General features: G+C 33.1%; 1 protein-coding gene across 3 annotated transcripts; it reads left to right on the plus strand.

Moving 5' to 3' along the window:
* Positions 1–3,612: 3,612 nt before the first annotated feature.
* LOC18434612 (heparan-alpha-glucosaminide N-acetyltransferase-like protein (DUF1624)) lies at positions 3,613–20,022 on the plus strand. Of its 3 annotated transcripts, none has more exons than XM_088870027.1 (13): positions 3,613–3,698; positions 15,154–15,291; positions 15,419–15,500; positions 15,698–15,774; positions 16,061–16,167; positions 16,665–16,802; positions 17,066–17,182; positions 17,295–17,386; positions 17,533–17,599; positions 17,694–17,772; positions 17,872–17,963; positions 18,358–18,501; positions 19,699–20,022. In XM_088870027.1, the coding sequence occupies exons 6-13, from the start codon at positions 16,716–16,718 to the stop codon at positions 19,723–19,725; spliced, it is 705 nt and encodes a 234-aa protein (XP_088726153.1). In that variant the 5' UTR covers positions 3,613–3,698; positions 15,154–15,291; positions 15,419–15,500; positions 15,698–15,774; positions 16,061–16,167; positions 16,665–16,715; the 3' UTR covers positions 19,726–20,022. The 3 variants fall into 3 exon arrangements, with proteins under 3 accessions (XP_088726153.1, XP_011623496.2, XP_088726152.1); XM_011625194.3 differs by having other exon boundaries at positions 16,685–16,802; XM_088870026.1 differs by lacking the exon at positions 3,613–3,698 and having other exon boundaries at positions 15,148–15,291; positions 16,685–16,802.
* The last annotated feature ends 45 nt before the right edge of the window (positions 20,023–20,067 follow it).

Genomic DNA, 20,067 nt, shown 5'->3' on the forward strand with positions numbered 1-20,067 from the left:
ATGCCACTTTGTTAAGAAAAGATCCAAGAGAGAGCTGCATTCATAATTCCGTACCACTAGAAGGTAGAATTTGTGGTCCAACTGTAAAGAAAAGTAATAAACTATAATAACCTGCGGGTCCACCTTAGTGACGATAAGCTTTACTTAACGCCTACGTGGCGTTGGGCTCAAGTGGTCTAAAGGAGTACAAATGGGAGAAAGAAATCATCATTCTTTGTTATTGCATTGTAATATAATATGATTGTGTAGTTATATAGGACTTAAGTGGGGTCTACTAAAATAGTAGGAGAATAGCGGAAATTTTCGTTTGACACTGAGTTTGGGCGAGCAATGATATCTAGCTCCGGTTACTAGGGCCGGACCACTATCGGGACCACCCAATGGGTTGGGGCGGTCTAGAATAAAAAATGTCTGTTCAATTGAAATTATAATTTTAAATGATAGGACCATCTAATTTTGACTGATCTGATCGACTAAAATAAAGTTCAGAAATTTTTAAATTGATGGAAACCTTTATCAAGAAATTACATATTCGACACATGAGCATAATATACGTTTACTTTGACTGATTTGATTGACTAAACTAAAGTTCAAAAATTTTTAAATTGATGGAAACCTTTACCAAGAAATTACATATTCGACACAGGAGCATAATATACGTTTACTCCTTGGAGTTCAACCTTTGTAGGACCCCATAATTTGGGGATGTTTCAAAAAATTATCCAATGTTTTGAGAACCAGATCTAAGTGCTATGAATCCAAAGTCTAATTCTTATTTTATAAATACTTATCTAGTGATTCTAAATTTAATCCCAACATTTAACATATAAAAAAGGATAGGGTTTGTATAAAACCGAGGCTCTAAACAATTAAGTAAAGTGCACCTTCAAATAGTATTGAGAAATGTGGTTTCAATACTTGAAAGCTTTGTGATAGTCTTAAAATATATTTTCATCTCTAATTATAAAATTTAAAGCTTAAAGAATAGTATAGATTGAGCAAATGTATGAAAACTTGAAAATTGATGACCCAAATATGCATTACAAGATGCACTATTTACAAAACTTAAAATCTATTTTTTTCTCATGTCCACGCATCTTGAGGTTAAGATGATCAATTGGAGGATGCTTGAGCATCAAAACAACCTCTTCTAATAAAATTTTTGAGCTGCGCACTAATTTAATTGTTTAGAGCCTCACACTTACATAAATTTTTTCATGAAAAAAAAATCCTCTAGAGTGAAATTTATGAGAAGGATTAAGTGTATTTATGCTCCAGCAAGAGCACATAGTAGTTTTGTCTCAAATTTTTAAGGAAAGTTTTTTTTGTCTCAATATACATATGCAGTCCAAAGAGTATAAAGCATCCATCTTAAAGATGGATGGATGCAAGTAGGTGTTCCATCTAAAAACAATAAAAACTAACGGGCCAAATGTTTTCTTCCTAGAATTATTATTTTTATTTTTTAAATTTATTTATTTTTTCATATCCATGAACTTCATGTTAGATATTGCATGTCCTTAAAAACTAAATCTTAAAATCCATCTCTAAAATAAATTTATTAAGAAGCCCGCATTTCTACACATGCGTATAGTAACCGGGTCCAAAGTTTAAAGAAGGGTTGCAAACAAATTTAGAGCACAAATAATCAACTTAGCTGGGTTTGGGTTAAAACCCGAGATTGGGCTCATCTTTTGAGAGTCTGTCATCTCTGACCATTCAAAACCCCATTTGAGTTAACTTCTTATAAATTCACTTGAAACCTATCCGTTTTTTTCCCATAATTATGAGAAATGATGATTTTACCATAATTGACCATTTCTTTAGTAATAACCATTATATCCCAAATTTCAGTAAAACATAAACAAAAAAAAAACCCACCAGTTCTCTGTTTTTTTTTTCAAAAATTTACTTGACAAGTCATTTTAAAATCACATAAATAATTTCTGACAATTTTTAAAACCATGAGTTCTCAGTTTTTGATTTCATCATTTTTTTCATCAATTACTAAAATTTAAAAATTAAACAAAAGAAATCTATATTCCCCCAATTTTTTATCAGGCACTCGAATTATCACCAAGTTCTAATCATTTCATTAATGTCTTTGGTAGTTGTATCATATAATTGTTGTTTTGGGGAAAGGGGGGGTAAAACATTATTTTGAGTTAAGTGCATTATGGGAAGCTTTTTCTAATTAAAAAATTAAGTAAACCCTGTGCATATTCTCTATGCTTTCGCGGAGCTTTCCCAAAATACTTAACACCGAAATGTCGGCCGGTTTCCGCTTGAAGATATTTTGGTCGAGAATTCGAAACGGAAAGCGGGGTTTTCGGCTAAAAAGAGTCCAAACTAACATTTTTTTTAAAAAAAACAATTTATTTATTTATTTTTCTAAATCTGTATTTATTTATTTATATTTTACAAGAGAAAAACCCAAAATAAAAAATGGCCACTAAAAATAAGCAACAAATATAGAAGAGAGATGGACATTTTAGCCGCCCATAATTTAATATTCCACCCATATTTTTTTTGCAATATTTTTGAGTTGAATATCAATAAAAAAATAGGTGGTAAAATAGTATACAAAGCAACTAAAAAATAAAAAATAAAAAATCATAGTTAAAAATAAATAGATAAGGGTGTGGTATAAGATCGAGGCTCTAAACAATCAAAGTAAGACTACTTTCGATACTTTGTTTCAATTATGGAAATCTTTACGATGGTCTGAAAATTTATTTTTACATGCAATTATAAAATTTAAAACTTTAAAAATAGTGTAGATCAAGCTGATCTATAAACATTTGAAAATCTAAAAAATTGACTATCCGATAATACATTACAAAATTCATTATTTCCAGGAATTGAAATCTATTTTTTCCCATGACCATCTTAGAATAAGTGATGATTAATTTGAAGATTTTTGCCCTAAATTGATTGTTTAGAGCCTCGGCCTTACACAAACTTTTTCCAATAGGATGATTGGAGGGGCGGTTAATTTAAGGGACACTGCACTCTCTCAATTTTCAAAAAACAAAAGAAATTCTCAAGGACAAGGGATAAATACAAAAGAGGAGGCTCATCAATCCACCCTATTAATAGATATTCCACTAATATTTCCTTGCACTAAGTTTTAGTGGAAAATTAATAATATTGGGTGCCAAAATAGCCAATAAAAAAATCCCAAAAAAGAAAAGAAAAGAATAAAATAAAGGGCGAAGACGGTTAATAAAAGGGACCCTTCTCCCTCTCATAAAACGAAACCTCTCTCTCTCTCTCTTCTGAAAGGGACTCTCTCTCCCATTCTTTGTACCAGAGAGAGGGAGAGATCCTGGTCTAGGACCGCACGTGCTGAACCGGTCGTGCACGTGCGATCTATAGATCTGGACCGTCCATCCGTGGTCTGTTGGGCGCAGGCTCAGCATTGCCCTTCGATCCACAGATAAGCTTATCCTGGTTCAGGGGCCATGGGTTCTTACGAGCTCATTAAGGGCGATGACAACGGCGTTGGGGATGTTAAAAAGACTTACATAACGGTGGAGGACGGGTTCAAAGAGGGCGAGGCAGAATTGGCCAACGAGAACGCCCAGTTCAGGGAGAACTCTGTCAAAAACGGACAGAAGAATGTTATTTCGGTCTCGGATTCCCCCTTGCAGCAGCGCCTGGTCTCTCTCGATGTTTTCCGTGGCGTTACGGTCGCGGTACAATCCAATGAGCCTTTCTCCGTTATTTCTTTTGTTATTTTCTTCTCTTCTCTGTCCTCTGTGTATGGAATGTCTTCCCTTTTTTTCCTGTTTTTTCTCTGTTTAATTTCCTCTTTATTCATCTATATTGGGTTAGTTTAATTTCATTTTTTTTATCGATATTGGGTCTATTTATTATTGCAAAATCGATCTTTTATCGTGTTTTTTGTAATTTTATTGGGTTCTTATTAGGCTGCATTGTTTTTGGTATGGCCATTTTGTGGGAGATTTAATCACCACTTCGATTTACAAATCAATTGTGTTTTCATATCAATTACTCTTGTTTTCTCTTTGAAATCTATTAATCTTCCTTTTTCATTTTTTTTGCTTTATTGGACATATGTTTTGCTCCGCATTCTTCGTTGTAATGGTGGCTTTTTTTTGCTCTGCAAAAATCGGCGACTTTAATTAAATCGCCTCCGAGAGCCGTGCTAATAATTACTTTAATTATTTTATTTGGCGTTATAAAGCTTTTTGAATTAATGCTGCTGCCGCCAAAACCACGACCTTTATTTTCATCTGATTTTTTACTAATTTTAATTACCAGCATCCTATTCCATATGTCCTTTTTCAATTCAATTCCTTTACTATATTTTTCTTGCTCTTTTTTCCTGTAATTATTTCTTTAAATTTCATCTTTACTTTTCTTGCTTTTTCTGGCTTTTATTTTTTTTATATTTATCTTTTGAATCTTATATGTGCTTTTCTTTCTTTTGGTCTTTCTTCTTTGTTTCTTTTTCTCAATTTTTTTTCTTAATTATTGTCCTTAATTTTATTCCATTTTTTGGACATGATTCGCTGTAATTGTCTATTTGATGGACTTTCTAATTTATTGGGAAAGAAATAAATGGTCCATATCTATTGGTGATAAGCCATATGTCTCTCCATTTTTTAAGTGGATAAACTTTTGATAATATCTCTTTCGAATAATAATTTTATTCTAATTTTGTTGCTCCCTTATTTTATCGATCGCTTATTTCTTTTTTTGGAGTAAGAATTGTTTTTTCTGTTTTTACGATTCCTTTTCTTTTTAAACTTTTCCACACGGTGATCAGTGATGCGCAAATTACGTGACAAACCCCTAACGACAGGTAGGGGTACTTTGGATATTTAGGTGGGGAGTTTTGGAGTTATTAGTAAACGGATCTAAAAGATTTTTTTCGAATGGCCGTTTTTCTATATATACATACATAATGAAAACAGTGTGATTGATCTAGATTTGATCATTTTTTTATATATACACATAATCAAAACAAGCTTAAGTTAAATCACCTAGTTAAACTAGGTCCTCTCCATAGGGAAGGGTTTCGATGAATCTTAATAAAACTTTTCTCTCTACTTGGTAAAACCAAATAAAATATTTAGTCTTTGTCACCTTAAAAAAATAAAAAATAAAAAAAAAGTTTGTTCCACTTTTTAGGCCTGATCCTTAGTATTTGATAAATATCCATATATCTTTGACCAAGGTCCAAATTTCTCGGTCTCAGCAAATTTTGGTTGTTATCCAGTCGTAGCCAAATTTTTTGGAAATTTCATAATGAATTTTTAAATTTCGTTCATGAAATGGATAAAGATTGTTTTATTAGGTTTCTATTTTGCACCACTTTTTTCATTATTCACAAGTAGTTTTAATTTGCCATCAAAGATGCACATCCAAATGATGCTTAAAGATATACAAAAATCTATTTTCATATTGAAGCATAAAATTTAAAGATATACAAAAATCTATTTTCATATTGAAGTATAAAATTTAAAGCTTCACAAATATTATAGACCACTTGGAAAACTTGCAAATGGATGGTTTAGATCGTAGGTGCACTATTTTTCAGATTTACAGTTATATAAACTTTTTCTTTTTAATTTATGATCTACTTCTATCTTTTGTGGCTTCTCCTGAACTGCTGATTTTTTTTTTCATTTTTTGTGAAATTTATTGAAATGTATCCAAGCGATAAGCTATATATTGTTTTTCTATTTCTTTCAATCATGAGGTTGAACACTTAATAAATTAAGTGTACTTTGATAGTTTACCTTTTTTTCTAGGTGGTTTATTTCTCATTCAAAAATTATTAACTCTATAGGTTTTATTACTATGTCAATTTTCTTTATATTTTCTAAAGTTTTTCAGTGTTCTAAATTGTTGGTTTCCTTTTATCTTTCGAGTGTTAATTTTTAAGTTTAATTGAAAAACTTTATGGATTTTTGTGAACCTTTAAAATCTGAATTTTTATGGATGCGGTATGTAGAGCCCACCTTCAATTAATGTCGAAAAATGTGGTTTCAATATTGATTGTGATAGCCTTAAAATATATTTTCATCTTTAATTATAAAATTTTAAGCTTCAAAAATAGTATAGATCAAACATATCTATGAAAATTTGAAAATCTTAAAAAATTGAAGGATAAAAAATACATTACAATATGCATTATTTCTCAAACTTGAAATCCAGTTTTTTTTTTTTGTCTATGCATCTTGATGCGGAGATGATCAATTTGAGAATATTTGAGCATCAAAACAACATCTTCTAGGTTCAATTTTTTACGTAAGCTCATTTGATTGTTTAGCCTAGGCTCTATATAAACTTTTTCCAATTTTTATTAAGTTTTAATAGACAGTTATGATCCCATAGTGTCATCCCATAAATAGAAGTAGAGGACTAGGTGTTGAAACCCAAAAATTGCCGAAATCCAATGAAATTTATGAGGAATACCTCCATTTTACAGCTGTTAGGAAGCCGGCTTGCTCAGACCCTGCGACCCATCAAAATGATGTGATTAGACTCGTTATTACCTTTTCAATTAGGAGGTCACCCAACAAATTAAGCGATGCGACTCATTAGTGTTTAAAAAACTAGAATGAATTGCAGACTCGCGTTCGTCGTGTATGCCTGTGGATTCCGAGTTGCTGTTCGTCTCTGAGCGAGTTGCCTAAAAGTTGTAAACGAAAAGGGAAAGATATGAAAAAAACCGGTCAGGAATTGTCCGGTTGTTCATTATACTGAATTGCTTAGTTGAACATCCGAGCCGATTCTTTGGTTCTTGGTTTTATATAGGCCAAGGCTATTCCTCAGTTTGGGACCATCAAGAAGCTTGGAAGCTAGGGGTTAGGCTCCCCGATTTTCAATCGATAATTACCCATACTTTTAAAAACTGATCTTAAGTAGCTGGGATAAAGCCTAATTAATGATGATAATTGTTACTAATACTTTATGTTGTTGGAATAAGGCCTAAATAATAATGATGATAATTACTAATACTTTCTAAACTCATAAAAAGTACCATTCTCAACTAGGAGGTCACCCAAGAACTTGAGTGATACAACTCGTTAGTTTTTTTACCAATAATTGGTAAAGATGTATCAGTTTAATTGATTATGGTTTGCGGTTTTTTAGTAAAGCGGATTTCTTGACTCTATCTATGAAGTATGGAATTCTCTCTTGAACTCACTACTCAAATAGACTCATTCGATTTTAATAGACTCATTAGATTTTTTTAGGTAATTCAATCGGGAAGACATGTCCTTGCGGTTTTTTCAGATTAAAGAGTTAGCTTTTTGAAAAGTGCGGTTTTTTCATATTAAAGAGTTAGCTTTTTGAAAAGTGCGAGTCGGAGGTGTTAGTGGGAAAACGTGGTAACTAGGTGTGAGGTGCAACCACCATGACCAAACCCCATTCCTTTAGACTCTTTAGTGTATTAGGTATACTCTTTCAACGAAGAGATGGAATAATACAAACTTTAGTACTTCTTCGACTTCGTGGTCACTTGAGAGTTGAGACGTGTTATTTGTATGATTTTTTCAGCTTAGTGGTCACCCACAAAAGAATTAGAAATGAAGACTTGTTAATTACTTCTAATATGGAGAATACATAGTCTTACCTCCTAGTATTTATACTATAGAAAATAGAGGGAGTCACCTCTGGGACTTTTGTTTGACTAATGCTTTTTCAACTTAGTAGCCGCCCCACCTGACCCTTGCTTTAACTTTTTACTAGGACTTTCAACTTGGAGGCCACCCGCACACAACTTACGACCTTTTCAACTAAAGACAATAGGTCTCATCACTCGCATTGCTTTTTCAACTTAGAGGCACCCACAAAAGAGTTGGGTGTACTATTTTCTCAACTTAGAGGCACCCACAAAAGAGTTGGGTGTATTATTTTCTCAACTTAGAGGCACTTACGAAAGAATTATATATATGAAGTCTTATACTTATTGTTTTCTCTAAATAAGATAAAAGCATTTGGAAATATTGAATTCTTGAGAAATGTATCACATTCAGATGAGTCCAACAGTGGATACACATCTTTCTCGTTTTTTTTTTTTTTTTCCCAAATTGCTGCAGGAGAGGCAGGTCAATATTTTTAAGATCATATAGATCTATTCGATTTGCATTATTTTTAAAATTTTAAATTTTATAATTAGGTTTGAATATAGATTTTCAAAACCATCGTAAGATTGTTGACACTGGTTTTACGTTTTTTGGCAAAATTTAGAGGTGGGCCTTATTTGTATAGTATAAAATTGGTACCGTGTTCTAACCTCACTATTTGATAAATGAGCAATGATCCTATAGGAGCCTACCCCACCTATGTATTTAAGACTTTAAAGGATCACCATTAAAATCGGTATAAATATCTAAAACAATTATCAAAAGATCGGTATAGATATCTAAAAAAGTTATCAAAAATTATCTACGGATCTCTAAACAAGTTAACAAAAATTATTACATGGGTGTAGGACTTGACTTTTATGTAAATCCGTCACAAATTTAAAAGTGATATTTTTGAAGTCCTACAACCATGCAAGACCATTTCTCTAAATAATATCCCCAATAAAAATACTGGTTAGTGACTTCCAGAATAAAGAGGGCTTTCCTTTTTCCGTCTTTAGTTTGGCCCGTCTATTTTGGAAAGGCTTTACGTATTGTCCTGAAATGTCAACAACCTTTGATTCAATGCGTGTGGGTTGTCTTTTCTTTTAAATGCCTTGGGACCTAATGGAAATTACGAGAGTATCCTCTAATCCTGCTATTTATTCTTTGTGGATATTGTTTTTGGGAAGTGTTCCCCATGTGGTGCGGTGGCTTTATTAAACAGGCCGACACGCACCTCGAATCGAGAACCAAGTTGACACGTGCGGTGGGTTTTCCATAATTTATAATTAATTTAAACTCATAGTTTTCTTCACAGTGGAAATGAGTAGTAAGCCAACGATTCCCCTAACTTTCTTGATTGACGATATTTTTATTCGAGTTTCTTTTGCATATTTGTGGTCCTCATGTCTATATTCCCATGTTTTTCTTATGAGAATACTCCTTTTGAAGCCTCTCTTTCCAACTGAGAGGTGAGCTAGCCGCCCTCTTGTATGAAATTCTCTCTTTAAAGTTGACATTAGTTTACCCTATATCTCTCACGCTCTCTATATATACGGTTATGTTAGGTATTTACACTATAAAGTATTTTATGATTATATTCGATAAATTTTGGATTTTTATATATTTTTATTTTGTACATACAATATTTTTTAGTAGAGATATTTTTTGTCATCAAGAGAGATGTGACTTCATCTACGTGAAGTATATTATTTTTTGTCATTAGAAGATGTGTGACATTATCCACATGAAGCATACTAATTATATGGACACAGAGATGTGTGACATCATCTACATGAAGCATACTAATTATATGGATACAGTTTCTATACAGCTAACTTGCATATTGTAGAAATACAGGCTTGGCAATAAATATATTTTTTAAATATAATTTGATCTTAATTTTTAGAGAATATATGATCTTTAACATGAAGTTCATGAATATGGAAAAAATAATAATTAACAATTAAAAATAATAATTATATTAAAAAAACATTTGGACCATTAGTTACTATAGTTTTTAGATGGACCACTTATTTGCATCTATGTTTAAAATGGATGCTTTATATGCGGTCCAGCCCATATCAAACAATTTTCTTAATTATATGTAGTGGGTAATGTCACACTCCTCTTAATGATCTAAAATACCCTTATTAAAAATATTATATTATAAAACAAATGTATAGAAGTGTCCAAAATTTGTTAAGTACAATTATAAAATGCTCTGTAATGTGAGCACCCTAAGATAAAATAGGAATAAAAATAGGGATCGTTTATAAAGTAGCCGTTTATCTCTATTACGAGGAGGTCACAACTTTTCATACTCATTAAATGTTAAATTCGTTGTTAATCCCCACTCATAATATAAATATATATGTATATCCTCTAGTGGAGCACTCACAAGGACTTGTTCCTTGCTAATCCCCCTTTCTCTTGGAATCCTTTAATAGGGCCTCTCTCTCTTATATTCACTCTCTCCACTAAAGGTGACATTTTGTGAACATGCAAGCACGCACTCAAATTGGTGCTATTCCTTGGTGCCATTTCATTTCCTCCATGAATCCATCGGTGGACTCCTTTAAATGAGATTTGTTGCTTCCTTTACCAATTTGTTTTGGGATCCCACAATCCTTAGTAGTGTTTTGAAATTCGGCCGAGTTGAACTCAATTTGTTTTGGGATCCCACAATCCTTAGTAGTGTTTTGAAATTCGGCCGAGTTGAACTCGGACTTACCCCGTTGTGCGCTGAGTCGACTTGTAGAACTCGAGGTATATAAGAAAAATAGAAAAAAAGTCATAAAAATATATAAAAGCATAGAATCTATTCATAAAATTTTATATGTAACTTGAGCGTTTATGGCAATTATTGGTGAGTTCTTTTTTTGAACATGCTCTACTTTTATATTTTATTTTTCGAATTTTAATAAATATCCCAGCGATAAATCAATTATTTTAAATTCATGTGCTATAGATTTTTTAATCTTGGTTGGACTTTTGGGTTAATTTTTTGTTTTGTTTGACTATTTCTTTTTTGCTTTTTTGTTCTTTTTTATTTTTAAGGGCCTATGGGCCTGATGCAGTTCTCTTGTGAGTCCACTCGGACTACTCAAGTAACCATCCTCAGGCCAGAGTGGAGTACTTCGGCTTATGCAAGTTTTAAAACATTGATCCTTATAATCATACCCTTGGGCTCTCTCTCAAGGGGTGGCAATTGGGTCTGGGTCCGGGTCCAGGTCCAAAACCTTGACGTGAGTCGGATTAGAATCCAGGTTGAGATGACCCAGACACATTTATATGTGTGTTGAAATCAAAATGTGTAGCTATTCAAACATGATAAATATGATACACGAGTGGTAACCCAAATCCCTCATATTTTGGGTAACTAAAGGTGGAGAATATCTTGGTGATATATTTAAGAGATATTTTGGAAATCAGTTTCTATTTTTTTGTTATCTTGTATCTTCTATTCAATATTGGGTGAATGGAATACTGGGCAAGAATGAATGACCTTCAACTTTGGATGTAGGTCTAAGAGATCGAACCATGTAAAACTTTCTTTTGTCTTGCTTCTTCTTCACAATTTCTTCTACATTGTGTGTATATGTTAAAATACACAAGGGCACGTACACACACACATATATTTAAAAATTTAAAATATATAATATTTTGACAAATTTGTCTATATTTGTATCATATGTTTGTGTATTTGTGAAACGTATTTATTTATCTTTTTCAAAATGTGGTTGTTAGGTTCTAGACCTGGAATTGACCCGGTTACAAATCGGGTCGGATCCGGGTCCAAAGCCCTAAACCTAAGTTGGTTCTAGGTCGGGTTTGGGTCTAGATTGACTTGGACCCGAGCTTACCCATTGCGACCCCTATGACGCTCTCTCTCTCCCTCTTTGTCTCTCTTTGGAAAATGAAATTCTAGTGCTCTCATTCGCAAATTTTATCGGAGGGGTATTATAATACTCAATTTTACATTTTAGGCTTCTCTCTTGGCCTATTTCAAGGAGGTGGGCTATGTTAAGTAGGCAACCAACATAAAATTTAACTAAAATATTTCATAAATTTGCAATATATATTATCTGCTTATGTTAAAGCATCCCGGTAAGCGACATGTTGTGCCTTAAACCGTTTGGGCCTCTCTTGATGGTGCGTTTTAGATTTTCATTTTAAAACACCATCATATAGATAAACTGCTTTCTCGAACAAAGATTCGACATGAGGCTTTACTTCATGTCCATAAAGCTATTATATCCTTTGTACAAAACCAACCCTCCGTTTATTTAAATTTTTTTGGGCTAAATTACATGATTTATACTCCACTAACATACCGAGGTTACGTAATCACCCGAGTACCGAGTTACACTCTCGTGACGATGCGTGTGCGTACGAAGAATGTTATTTTCGGACCCGGTTTTTATGTGTCTCCATACTCATACTATTCTCATGGGGCGTCTAAATTTGTATATAGATAATGAATATAAAAAATGAAATATAAAACTTAATTACATTTTTTTAAAATTTTTTCTAACCATTGGATACGAATCTTGTGAAGATCTTAAAGATGAATGATTGTGCGAGCGGGCTAGTGAGTCCGCTGACTCATTTTAATCGTATTAGCGTCGTTTTTATGATGCAGTAAGCATGGTCTCTCTCACCACCTGGTGTAACTTTCTCTCTCATCACGTACTGTACAAGCCCTCATCATCTTACCCATTCTCTCTGTCATCACCTACCATGCACATTCTTTACTACATGGTTGCACTCTATTCTTGGCGTCCCTTTCTCTATCTCATCACAAACTCTCTCTCTTATTATACTTATTGTATTCTTTTGTATTTGGTTGTATTGGGTTCGGAGTTTCATAATCTTAAAAAGAAAAAAGAATTTTTAGTCTTAAAAATAGTTTATTTTCTAACATATTTTCTGAAACCGTTTATTTTTAATATTTTTAAGTGTTTATAGATTTGCTTGTTCATCACCATTTTAAAATTTAAAATTTAATAATCGAGTACAGCAATATATTTTCATACCATCGCAAGGCTTTGCGACATCGAAATTGCATTTTCCACATAGTTTTGAGGTGCACCTTACTTCAATAGTTCAAGGTTGATAATGTATACAAAACCTGGCTCATCGTTGATAATGTATACAAAACCTGGCCCATCTTTTGCATAAGGTACTATGACTTTCTCTCTCTTCACGTACCCTTTCTCTCTATTATCACCTAATAGCACAACGTGGTTGCACGGCATCTATAGTGTTCCGTATGGTGTTAATATTTAAATAATATTTAGTACATAACATTTAAATAATATTTAAATATATTATTTTTAGTTATAATGTTTATACAAGTCATGTATGTATTTAACATAATATTTAAATATAAGTTTTTTTTATTTTTGGATCGGGTCTAATCGGGTCCGGGTCTAGGTCTAGATCTGAGTCCCATAACTTTTTTTCTTGGTCCGTACCCGACTCGACCCGACACGTTACTGCCCTAAATGCTGAAAAGCCTTCACTGCAATCAACTAGACCTCAAAACATATGGATGTGAGAAAAAAATAGATTTCAAGTTTTCGAAACAATGCATGTAATGTATTATCAAGACTGGTAATTTTTAAGATTTTCAAGTGTTTATGGATTTGCTCAATCTACACTATTTTTGGATCTTTAAATTTATAATTAGGGATGAAAAATAAATTTTTACGCCATCATAAAGATTTCTAATACTGAAGCATTATATTTCGATACTATTTGAAGGTGTGCCTTACTTTGATTATTTAGCTCCTCGGATTTATGTGTATTTTACTTAATAATGCATCTGATTGTTTATCTTCTCAGGTGTGGTTTGCATAGATGCATTATTTTTAGGTGTTCGGATTTATGTGTATGTTACTTAATAATGCATCTGATTGTTATCTTCTCAAGTGTAGTTTGCATAGATGCATTATTAAGTAAAATACACATAAGTGTTCAACCATTTAACAATTTACTTTCAACTTCTTGTTTAATTTCAAAACACTCTTAAAAAATATGCATTCCAATAAGTTGGAATATTTGGAGAACAGTAAAGTGTTAAGTTGTTGAAAAGTTAGGTGTATTTTGATAAATTTCCCCTGATAAATTAATACTGCACGAGTGTATAGTAGCATTTGTTGTGCTAAAATCTTTGGGTTGGTAAATTGAAGTTCTTGAATAACCATACAAAGGAAAGTCTGTGAACTGGCTTAATGGATGCTACTTTCAAATTTATGAACTAGTTGGTTATTGGCTCAATGCTGAAAGAAGTGTCATATATAGTACATTTTGTCATTTTGCATTTTGGATTTTAATCTTATATATCTATGGATATATAAATTTGTTGTTGTTCCTAACTATTTTGTTTTATTTTTTTTGGATTTTTTTTCCAATTTTTCAGTTTTTTCTCAATGTACTACTATTTTCTTAGTTATTATTGTGGCGGTCTTGTTTTGTCTGGTCTGATCGGATCATTGCTTCCAATTTGACGGCGGATCTCGTCTTGTGTACATTACTTTATAAGGCATCAATTTTTTGTTTAGATATTCATTTCCTATTATATGGTAAATCATCAATTTTTGGCTTCATGGCATAATCTCTGATAAATTCATGTTATCTTTATTTTATCATGATAGCTTCTATTCTGGATAATTAATATGATAATAATGTAGTGAATCCATTATTTGTGTTATTTTAAGCCTTCCTGTCACTATTGCGATAAAAAATATCACATGGATTGAAAGTAACTGTAAGATTCAATAATGCGAATGGCAAGCAGTTTGCAAAGATTTGGAGATGGATATCTAAGTAAAATTTGTCGCGTTGGATAATGATTTTTGACATTTTAGTCTTGATATAAACCAAAATCATTGTCAACTCTTTCATTTATAAAATGTTTTACTAATCTAATTATGTATACCTTGAATTTGTCATAGTTAAAATTTATTTTTAATAGCTAATATATTAAAGTCCTGTCAATTATACTTAATTTGAATACGAACTTAAAAAATTGTATAAATATAAGAATAATAGTTCTACTAATGCATATTTGCGATCTCAAATTTTATCTTGTGTTTTTCTAATTTCAGAAATTTTGGTCCTTGGTTTTCATCAAACCACCTGATCGAAAAATTTCAGGCCCATGTTTTTCTAATTCTTTAGAGGAAATATCATTTTTTGTCTCTCTGGCTTGGGTAATAATCACTAAAATGGAGGATAATGCAAAGTTTTCAGGCCCATGTTTTTCTAATTCTTTAGAGAATAATGCTGTCTTGGTCGGCTTTTTGTTCTAAGAAATGTGTCTTTTCATGTCTTGACCATCACAACATGTATAAATAAACCTTAACGGTTCATTCAATTCACCCGCATGCAATTTGATAGGATCATGTCCATAGCACATTATACAGATTAGTGCAGATTTTTAGTATTTTTAATACAGATTAGTACTTCAGATCTATAAAATTAACTAAATACGTGATTGATTGTCTTACAATTGCCTTGTTATATCGCAATGCAGCTCATGATACTTGTGGATCATGCTGGAGGAGTTATCTCGGCGATCAATCATTCCCCTTGGAATGGTCTGACCCTTGCAGATTTTGTAATGCCATTTTTTTTGTTCATGGTTGGAGTTTCACTTGGGCTTACTTATAAGGTAACACAGTTTATAATGATGATCTGTCGCTACATAGATAAAGTCGACTTTCGTTGAAGTTCTTTTGATTTGATCTCTTTGCATTATAAAGCATTTGTTATTTATTTATCATGTACTTTGTTTGCAGAAACTGCCAAACAAGATCGTTGCTACTAGGAGGGCAATTTTGCGAGCTCTGAAGTTGTTGTTTTTGGGTCTAATGCTTCAAGGTATCTAGAAGTGAATTGTCCTAATTGAACTTCAATGACATGTATATGTTTTTGAATTTTAATTGAGTACGTCCGTTTTCCCTTGTATCTAAAATCTAAAAGTCTCTTCTCCAATTTGCAATTTTATATTTTAAAACATGGATGACTATTTTTTTATGTGTTAACATTGTATACTTTTTCTTAATTAATGAATATAGGAGGATACTTTCATGGTGTCAATGATTTAACTTATGGTGTTGATCTCAATCGCATCCGGTGGATGGGCATACTTCAGGTACATGCTTTGCTCAATTGATTGCTGCTTTGTGAAATTGTCAGACTCTTTTACTGTTAGTTTTCAATTTTTTTTTGGAGTTCCAAAAGGTCAAGGTATAGTTTGATGGTGCGACTCTTTTGCTACTTCAAAGAATACTCACTATTTTTTTTTTTGCACGCGCACTCTCTTTAAAATTTGATTTGCATATTTTTCACTGACCACAATCACAATATATCTTTTCTTGTAAGTACAATCTTAACAGTTTTTACTTACTGCATAAATCCAATAACTTGTCATGATGCAGAGAATAGCGATTGCTTACTTTCTGGCTGCAATTTGTGAGATTTGGTTGAAGACTGATGATGATGCGAAATGTGGACTTGACTTAGTAAAGAAATATCGGGGCCAATTGTAAGTTTTCATGGCCATTTTTTTCCATTATAGTATTCTCGTTATTGGAGTTTATAAACATAAATGAAACCCTCATTTATGCATGTGATTTTTATTTCTTAGAGCTACTTCCTATTCGATATTTAAGTGACAACATATTTTTTCAAATATGTATGAGCTTGAAGGAAGAAGCAATTGTTAGTAGCATATAAAATCAAGGCCATGAAATTCTCCTTAAATTTGTGCAAATCACCCCCCTGCCTAGTCTACTCGAAACTCACTTAAGTTTGTGCTTTATGGAATGTTAACAATCACTTGGAAGTTAGATTCATGGAAAGAGGAGTGAGAGCAGGGGTGTTTGGTGCACACAGGATACAGATTTTGAATTGGTGTTGCATGGCGACATATAATACTTGCATCTAGGCTCTAAACCTAAATCTTATGTTCGTGCGAGTTTTATTTTAGTCTACTACCATGGGTTTCAAGTTAATTTTAACTACATATCATGATATGTTCAGTTTCTTATTTTGTTTCTTAGGTTGGTGGGTTTTGTGCTTAGTGCACTGTATATGTCCCTGTTATATGGTTTGTATGTGCCTGATTGGGAGTATCAAATTCCTGTGGACGGTTCTTCGAATGCCACAAAAACATTCTCTGTGAGTTTCTGAATTTGTATTAATTGGTCATAATTTGAGCCGATAAATATATTTACAGATGGACAAATTTTTCCTGATAATTTACATAGTAGCAAAATTATACTAATAAAGGAATCTTAAGTTTCTGCATACTTAAACCATAAAGTGGATTGCTTTTTCTCTTCCACCGCAAGGTAATCAAGCTCTATGAATACCAGGCAATTGGTTTAGAAAATGGCAATTATTTGGTTTGGCAGCTGAGTCCATTAATGTTTACTCTCCAGGTGAAGTGTGGAGTTAGGGGTGATACTGGACCTGCTTGTAATGCTGTTGGTTATATCGATCGAACACTTATGGGACTGCAACATCTATATAGAAAGCCAACCTATGCACGAACAAAGGTTGGAAAACATATTCTTTGCTTCAGAACCGTTTGTTTTGTAAGTTTTATCTTTTTCTTTTGTCTTATGAAGGCTTAATTTGATCACATTGAATTCCTCTTGTGTGTTCCAGCATTGCAGCATTAACTCCCCGGATTATGGTCCGCTACCTTCTGGTGCCCCTTCATGGTGCCAAGCTCCTTTTGATCCTGAGGGTCTTTTGAGGTTTGTAACTAGCTCCACCATGTAGTGAGTCTAGTGTGATTTATTCCCTTTTTTCCAAATGGTGCGGCAAGCTTAGACTTTCCATTTTCCTTTTTTTTGTTTGATCTCTCTGACGATAGTGGTGGTTCTTAATTATTGGCGTGCAGTACGGTGATGGCTGTTGTGACTTGCTTGATTGGTTTGCACTATGGACATATTCTAGTACATTTCAAGGTTGAGAGATTCTCCTTTTAAGCCTTTTCTTTTCTAAAACTAAAATCCTGTTTTTCTCTTAGACTAATGTTGGATTTCCTGTGGTGCCTATCAGGATCACAAAGAGAGGATCTTGCAATTCACAATTCCTTCTTTTTGCCTTGTGGTCTTAGGGTTTTTGTTGGATTTATGTGGTAAGTTGTCGGTTTTTCACTTGATGTTGATTACATGCCTCTTTTTTATGTAGTTATTTTTCTCTCTTATTTTCTAATGCATGGATTCTGTTTGCCTAGGCATGCATTTGAACAAGGTTCTTTACTCATTCAGTTACACCTGTGTTACTGCTGGAGCAGCCGGCATTTTCTTTGCTGGAACTTATGTGCTGGTCAGATCTCGATGTCATTGTGCTCACCCCTTTTTTTTATGTGCTTTTTGTTTTTGTTTTTTTGTTTTTATTTGCAGTTAAACCTTTCTATGAAACTTTATACTAGGCAACAAACCCCCAAGTAAATCTATGGCCTCGACTATAGCATGACTAACTAGGAGAATAATGAATTGGAAAGACTTGTCTTGTACCTCTTTTTTGTGAGGAAAATTATCTTTTAAGTTGCTTTGATTAGGTTACATGCCAAGTATGAAGAAGTAAAAAATTCTGAAACTTTTGGTTCGAGTGGTTCACCTGAACTTTATAATGCCAGATGAAATATTAGCATAAAAATTCTATAGAAACATATGTTAATTATTCTGTGAAGGACATCTCATGTTGTTTCTTTCTTCAGGTTGATGTATATGGGTACAGGCGGCCAACCATTGCCGCAGAGTGGATGGGGATGCATGCACTGATGATCTACATTCTGGCTACCTGCACTGTTGTTCCAGTTTTCCTTCAGGGATTCTACTGGAAGACTCCTCACAACAACATTGTAGGTTTCTCTCTCTCTCTCTCTCTCTCTCTCTCTCTCTCCCCCTCTCTCTCTCTCTCTCAGTTATCTGTAAAGTTAAATAAGTTTTCTATCTACTTGTCACTTTTTTTTTTTCAACCTATATATGGATGTTACCCTCATGCTCTGGTGTGTCCTTTCTTAACCACATGTACAAGGCCTCTTGAAATGCTTACACATGCAAATGCATATGTTTCCCATACGTTGCCCAACATGCTGTCATCGATAGGATCATTGATAGGATGAAACCTTTTCTTAAATTTTGGGAAATTTATCACAATACACCTCACTTTTCAATTATTTAACTTCTTAAAATTTTTGTACTATTCCAACTCATCCGTATTTTGTTGAGCATTTTGAAATTAAATCAAAATAGATGGATAGAATGTTAAATGGTTAATAGCTTAGTTGCATTTTGACAAATTTCCCTTAAATTAATGGTGGCTACTTCTGTTGGCGATTGCATTTGTCTCTTCTTTTTTCGTGGGTCACTTCCCTTTTGTAGGTTTTCTATGTAAGAAGATAAAAAGTTCTTGTCACGTTTTATTTGTGATCACATACGTTCATATGATGGAACCTTTTTTAAATCAATGGAAGATAGTGCTCTAAGTTATTCCATTTGTCTCTTCTCTCTTTGATGGGGTTGATTCCCGTGAATGGTCTTTCTTTGAAAGATGAGGAAAAGTTTTTCTTGTTTGTTATTTCTCTCAAGTCATTGGTCTATGCAGATTAATTTTACAACATTAACTTTGATTGCAAATTCCAATCGATTCCCATGAATGGTCTTTCTCTGAAAGCCGATGACAAGCTTTTCTTGTTTATTATTTCTCTTAATAAACATTAAGATTGATTGCAAAATTTCAAATTATCATTTTTCTCAATGATCACATTTGGATAGATTCTGAGATTTTAATGCTCTCTTCCCTTGTAATCTGCGCATGATGTATTTGGCTCTGGTAGACTCTTCTTATTTATTGTCTTAGTTCAAAATCTTAGATTTGGTCCAGTTTTATTTATTCTCTAATTATGATATCAGTTTCCACATATTGCTTGAACCTTGTACATTGACTTTGGTTAGTCCAGGTTGGTTTTATGCTGTTTCAGTTATTATTGCCACATTTAAGTTGATAAAAATACCTCCATCCTCTGATTTTTGGTTCCTTTGCCTTCTCTTACCAGCTATCTTTGATTGGTGTTGGCTCCTGAAGATCTGCTAAAGCATGCCCATTTTGGAGGACTTTGGGGAAGGGTACACAGGAGCACACAATCTCACTACCCAAGTAGTCCTCATAATCGGATTTTGTCTCATCAGATAAATGGAAAGGTTTAGCCTCTTGTCTCTTGTACATGTAAAAAACAGGCAACAGGCTTGGTCTGACCTTGAACCCTTTTATTTAGTGTTGACGGGGGTCTCGGTGCATCCATTCCCATTATTGTAAAGACCTGATTACATGAAGAGAATTCAGCCAATTTTTGAAATATATAATATTAGAAATTCAAGAAGCCCTTATTATTCAAGTAGCCTTACCTACTATATCAGACCCTTTT

This window comes from Amborella trichopoda, chromosome 6, assembly GCF_054954075.1.
Source record: "Amborella trichopoda isolate Santa Cruz 75 chromosome 6, AtrichopodaSantaCruz75HAP2 v2.0, whole genome shotgun sequence".
Classification (NCBI taxonomy): domain Eukaryota; kingdom Viridiplantae; phylum Streptophyta; class Magnoliopsida; order Amborellales; family Amborellaceae; genus Amborella; species Amborella trichopoda.

What these genes read in the sequence shown, in the direction of transcription:
- LOC18434612 (XM_088870026.1), top strand. Translation starts at nt 15,148, where the DNA reads ATGCAGCTCATGATACTTGTGGATCATGCTGGAGGAGTTATCTCGGCG. An exon ending in CACTTGGGCTTACTTATAAG is followed by an intron (nt 15,292 to 15,418) that starts GTAACACAGTTT and finishes CTTTGTTTGCAG; the next exon opens with AAACTGCCAAACAAGATCGT. An exon ending in AAGAAATATCGGGGCCAATT is followed by an intron (nt 16,168 to 16,684) that starts GTAAGTTTTCAT and finishes TTTGTTTCTTAG; the next exon opens with GTTGGTGGGTTTTGTGCTTA.